Source organism: Hydra vulgaris, chromosome 12, assembly GCF_038396675.1.
Source record: "Hydra vulgaris chromosome 12, alternate assembly HydraT2T_AEP".
Lineage (NCBI taxonomy): Eukaryota > Metazoa > Cnidaria > Hydrozoa > Anthoathecata > Hydridae > Hydra > Hydra vulgaris.
The window spans coordinates 5,010,124-5,016,527 of record NC_088931.1 but is presented as its reverse complement, the minus strand read 5'-3'; the positions used below and the strand labels follow the sequence as shown (position 1 = coordinate 5,016,527).

General features: G+C 27.5%; 1 protein-coding gene across 6 annotated transcripts; it reads left to right on the top strand.

Annotated features, from left to right (window-relative positions):
* Positions 1-1,968: 1,968 nt before the first annotated feature.
* On the top strand, positions 1,969-5,101 carry LOC136087793 (uncharacterized). 6 transcript variants are annotated; one of them, XM_065811300.1, is made up of 4 exons: positions 1,969-2,145; positions 2,241-2,456; positions 2,651-2,722; positions 3,744-3,887. In XM_065811300.1, exons 1-4 carry the CDS (start codon positions 2,012-2,014, stop codon positions 3,751-3,753), a joined length of 432 nt encoding a protein of 143 aa, XP_065667372.1. In that variant the 5' UTR covers positions 1,969-2,011; the 3' UTR covers positions 3,754-3,887. The 6 variants fall into 6 exon arrangements, with proteins under 6 accessions (XP_065667372.1, XP_065667371.1, XP_065667368.1 ...); XM_065811299.1 differs by having other exon boundaries at positions 2,651-2,776; XM_065811296.1 differs by having other exon boundaries at positions 1,989-2,145; positions 2,241-2,722; positions 3,744-5,101.
* Positions 5,102-6,404: the final 1,303 nt, after the last annotated feature.

Here is a 6,404-nt window from a genome sequence, read left to right as displayed (position 1 = left end):
GAGTTGCGTCGACAGCAGTTACAACTTAAAAGCACTGTGAACAAACATGAAAAGGAGAAGCAATATAAATTTTTTTTTAAACGTTTTTTTCTGGTTGTATTTCTTCTTCTGAACTCAAACTATCTTCTTCATAATTATCTTGACTATTTTCTGGATTTTTTTCTTTTCTTTTTCTATCTTTATTTTTATAAACAGGTGTTTCTTTTTTGACTTTTTTTCATATATTTTATTTCTTAACATTTTTGATTTAATTTAGATTTAATGTTTTCAGATTTTGTGGAATAATGTCCGAATTTGCACGAGGTGTGATTGTTTTTGAAGATTCTCAATTTCATGTTGGCGTTCGTCTTCTAAATTGAGAATATCTAAAGCGTGTTTGTTTTTTAAATTTTTTTCATATCTTCCTTTAGCACAAAAAAGAGACATTTTTTATGAGTTAAATGTAATGAGGAACCATTTGTATTTTTAAAGTCGTGTTAAAATAGATAGCATTACTTAAATTACTAAATTGAAGTCTTTTTTTAAAATTAAGAATGGTCCATTTCGTTTTCTTCCAATCGTCTACTTTGTTAATATTAAAGGTTCTCAATCGACCTTGTATTTTGGGTCTGTGATTTTTAAGAAAATCAATATTGACAGTGACTTGCGTAGCATTGTTATAGTAGGGATGTGACTTTTTGGTAAATTTTTGGTATCTCTAGTTTCCAATATAAATAACAGATGAACTTTGGTTTGAAAGTAACTGAAAAGTCATTTGTTTTATTTAATTTTTGAAATAGGTCACCCACCATGACCCTTGATTACACACTTGCTTCCATATATCAGTGAATTTTTTTTTCTTCAAAAAATTATCAACCTGGGTCTCAAAAGAACCAGAATTTTATAGCGATTTCAAAATTCATAATTTTTTCTGCTGAAACATTTTTTTAAAAAATATTGCAAACAAAATGTCCCCAGTTGGCATCTCTGAAATAAATATTTAGTTTTTCTAAGTTACCATTTTTTAAATCTTGTCGAGATGAAGAAATCATATTTCTAGGAGGGCTTGAAGATTCTACAGCGAAATTTCAAGTTAGAATTAAATGAGCTCGTCATTTTTTGGTGTAGCCAAGATGAAAATGTCTTTCAAAAGATAACACGAGTTGAGTAGACTCAACGCGTATTATCTTTTGAAAAAAGATCTAGAGTGCTAGATGGGCCTAATATAGAGCTCAATTGAAAAGTTGACATGCTGCGTTAAGTGGTTATAAGCAAGTTCAGTTTAAATAAAAGCAAGTTTAATTCAAATAAACTAGCATAATTTTTTTTAAAGAAACCTTTATATCTTTAGATTTTTCTTGCTCCCTATTATTTTTAGAAGAAAAGTTATGTTTGTTGTAATCGTGTTAATTTAAAAAAAGATTTATGATCTGAAGATGCTTTCTCAATTTTTCTGCATATGCTTTTCTAGTGTGAATAAAATGGAATCAGATTTTATGTACCCAAGTTTACATTTAAAGAATAGTTTTTGCATTCTTTATTTTAACAAAAACTAAATACTAAGCATAACTTTTGTACGTACTAAATTTATTTATAAAAGTACAATACACCTTTTCGCAAACTCTGAGTTTGCCGAACAACTTTACGGAATATATTTTTTCGAGCAAGCGGAAAATAACTTAATAAATATCAGGGGGCTAAATACTCTTTTAAATAGAATAAACGTTATAGCAAAAGTTGATTTTTAACCTCCTGCAATTATTTACATGGCGTACGACAACACCATATTTTTCTTTATATCTTAAAAACTACAATTTTATCTGTTATTTCAATAAATTTATAAAAACAACGTATAACAATTTAGTGTATAAAATATAAGTACAGTTATCTTCACTGACAAAAGATTTGTTTTTATTTTATTAGTTTCTGAAACAACCCCCGTTTTTTGTATAAATCTTAAAAGCTTCAAAAAAATATTCTAAAAAGCTTGTAGCGCAATACTTAATATTAGTTGCGATTTAGGTTGATTGTCATGGCGACGCCAAAATTAACTTTAGAATTTTTAACTATCAATGATTTTAAGCTTTACAGTACTTTAGCTCTGAAAAGTTTTCTAAAGATTAGAAATAAAGCTACTACAGGTTCATTTGAAACTTTAGTTGCAAGGTAAAGTTCTTATTATAATGTCTTATTTTCTATTTTGTTAATGTAAATAAGTTAAACAATCATATATTTTATGTGATATAACATTTAATTTTTAGAGCGTTTAGTGCATACGAAGAGGGTTGCGAGGTTAATGTTGATTGTGAGCACTCAGAACGATTACTGCTAGATATTTATACTGAAAAGTTTTTGTCCTGCAATCTTCCGGATCCTCTTTCATTAAAAAGTGGTTGGTGTGGCGAAGAAGAAGGCATGAGATCTTGGCCTAGTCTTTATTTCATGGACATTGAAAGATATTTTTTAAAAATAAGTAGGTAAGAAAACTTATGCAGAAAATTAGAAAGTGAGTACAAGGGAGGAAAGTCTTATAGATATTATTCTAATAATTTTATTGGGGAAGTTTTTATTCACAATATTAACACAGACTCTTTATTTTGTCTGTTTAAAACAAAATGTGTTCCCTCCCAGAGAGTTAATACAAAATCTTATGATATTTGGGCTATCATAGAGAAAGATGTCAGTGTTCAACCTGGGGGAACTATTATTGCAAGCTATTGTACATGTGTTGCTGGGTTATTAGGTATATTATTCTATTGTGTTTATGGATAATGCTCTTGTGTCAAAGCTTTTTATGGTTAGTTTATTGTTGTTTTTTGTTATTTAAATATTCTTTAATCTATCAAATAGTAATAATAATTGTATATGTATATATATAAATATATAATATATATATATATATATATATATATATATATATATATATATATATATATATATATATATATATATATATATATATATATATATATATATATATGAGTGTGTGTGTATTTTTTTTTTTTGTAATTTTTACATCTACTTTTCCACACTTGTGTGGTTTTGATGGTTCTTCATAATGACATATAAATGCCATTATGAAAGAGTTGAAGCAATGTTTTACAACCAGATGCCCTTCCTGACATTAACATGAAGCAGGTTGTACTGGATTACATGTTACCAGTAGCAAGACAACCTGACTTGACGTAAGGATAACATGACCTGACGGACTATATATATATATATATATATATATATATATATATATATATAATATATATATATATATATATATATATATATATATATATATATATATATATATATATATATATATATATATATATATATATATATATATATATATATATATATATATATATATATATATATCAATCAATCAAATCAATCAAAATTTATTGACAGGCTCAAGGCCCAATATAATAAACACACAATGGGTAAAATAAAGTGGATTAGAATAAAACAAAGACTAACGCACTTGAGTATAAACAAAACGCAAGAAAAAAAAAAATAAACAAAATAAAGATAAGAAATTAAAGTGTTATAAATATAACTCAGCTCTCCATTTAAACATCAGTGGAGACAGCAAGAACCTGTCAGAGTTAACAAAAGCTTTTATGACGATATATATATATATATATATATATATATATATATATATATATATATATATATACATATATATACTATACATAGTATTAGTGTTTTGTGTGTTTAATTTAATAATACTTATCTTATTATTTTGAATTGATTTTATGTTACAGGCAGTTGTAGTCATGTAGCTGGTATGCTATTTCGTATAGAAGCTGCAGTATTATCAGGTTTTACACAGCGAACATGCACTGAACAACTTGCAAAGTGGAACGTTCCTTCTAAAAAGAAAAAAATAGAACCAGGAAAACTTACTAATTTTGTTGTTAGTACAGACCATTACAGAAAAAAGGTTTTAAAAAAAAATATCACTCAACTCAAATTTTGTGCCCAAAAGCGCCTTGATTATGTTCCATTTTGTGAAGAAAATAAAGTCTACCTGAATGACAAAGAGAAAACAAGAAAAACTCTTTTCAATGAAATAAAGGATCTTATACCTCAAAGTTGTTTTGCAGAAGTAATGATCGGAAAAAAACTTTCTTCTGGAATAAATGAAAATAGTGTAGTTGTTGATTCAATTAAACTAGCTGTTATGAAATTTAAAAAAAGTCCAGCATTTTCAGCTAAAGAAAACATTAACTTGGTTGTCGAAAAATTAGTAAATTACCTTTATTTAAGTGATGAACAAATTGATAATGTTTACAAGAAAACTATATTGCAATCTAAGTCTAAAGATTGGATACTTTATCGAAAGTGCAGGATGACATCTTCAAACTTTAAGCAATTTTACACACATACAAAATCTTATTTAAAAAATCCGACAATTTGTACTGCTTCCATATCAAATATCATATTAGGTGAGTCAGAAAATGTGCAAACATTTTCAATGAAGTATGGCATTGCTCAAGAAGTTCATGCAAAAATTAAATATAAACGTTTAATGAAAAAAGCTCATGAAAATGCTACTTTTGCTGATCCTGGAATGACTATTTTTAATACTCATCCATTTATTAGTGCTTCACCAGGTATGGAAGTATTTTGTACATGTCACGGTGCAGGATTAGTTGAGATAAAATGCCCATCAAGTTTAATTTTTGAAATTCCATCCAACAAAACCTATTCTACCCATTTAGAGGAAATTGATGGCATAGTAAAACTTAAAGTTAATAGTAGCTACTATTTTCAGATACAGGGACAATTGGGCATCACAAAAAAACTATATTGTGACTTTTTTATTTTTTCTGAGTGTGGTTTTCATCTGGAACGAATAAAATTTAATGAGGTTTTTTGGTTGGATGTGTTATATCACTTAAATTTGTTTTGGCGAAAAGTTATAGCACCCATCCTTCTTGATAATAATAATGAGGATGAGCCTGATTTAGTTATAATTAAGAAGCCTTTTAGTGGATTTATATTTGAAGGTGTTTTGGAAGACAATTGCAAGGATCATTATTTAATTGATTTTAACATTGATATACCTTTAGAGAATAGTATTTAATTTTGCAAACCTTCTAAATATATATTTTTTAAAGTTTGTTTTATTTTTTTAAACAACTATATCATTGAATAATTTTCGGCTCAAAACTTCTTATTGTATAGAAAAATCATGGAAAAGTTCCACTTGTAAAAAAATCCTATAATTCTTGCTAGGTTCATATGATGCATAAAGAATAGCAATCTCCTCCTACAAACAGGTTTGGGTTATTACAAAATAATAGATTTGTAATAATAGGTTTAACAAACCATTAGTATTTATTCTAGTACTAAAAGTTTATTTAATCTACTTATTACTTAACTACCGCCAATCTAGTACTAAAAGTTTCTTAGTTTTTTTTTTAAGTTTCTTATTATTAAAAGTTAAGCCGCTCAGAAAAGCAAACTTAAATCAGTTAAATCGCATTTATTTTTGATTATTTTATATAAAATAAGTCTCTTTTCAAAAAGTAACGTAGTACTATTAGTATCTTAAGATTTTTTTTTTTTGGGGGGGGGGGGGGTGGGTTCATGTTTTTGAAGCTATAACCACTTGAAAAAGAAAACGTTTAGTATAGAGATCATAAGGATTGCCTCTGTAACGATTCAACGGCCCTCTTGATTACTTTTCATTTATATTGAAAGAATCTGACTTTAAAGTAAATAGATTACTTTTTTCATTTGCTCAATTTTTGAAATGAAATACTGACATTATTTGAAAGAAAAAAAAGGACAAAAACATTGTTTTGATTTGATGTATTGTTTTATTTTAGGGTCCCAAAGAATTCCTAGAAACGGGTCTTCCGCGGTGCTCTTTGACACAGTTTTATCAGAGTGCACCGCGAACGATTATTTAACAGCAGGGATTATCTTTTTCCGGATATTTTTCTGAACTTTTAGTTTTTCCGGATATCCAAAATGTTTTCCATACATACATGTTTAAGTATATATTTGTGTAATATATTTGATTCTTAAGCTTTTTAGTCATCAATCATACAAAAATAAAGAATAGTTTCTAAAAAATTGAGAAACAATCTAGCTGAAAGCAAAGTTAAGAGGAAATAAAGAAAAAATATTCCGGATATTTTACGCAAACAATTTTCCGAATTTTTCAAATATGAGCTGGATAATTTCAATCTATGTAACTAAAAGTTCACGTATCCATCCTAACTGATGTTGCAATACTTTATTTTGAGTGATGGTTTTCAAAATACAATATTTTGAAAACCATCACTTGTTTCCAACGGATCACATGTTTTGGCGGTAAGCGCGCTACCGCAGCTGTTCAATATGCAATATGAACATACAAATACGAAAAATACGATCGATTCCAGTTTTCCATTAAAAATGTCTAGAGGCTA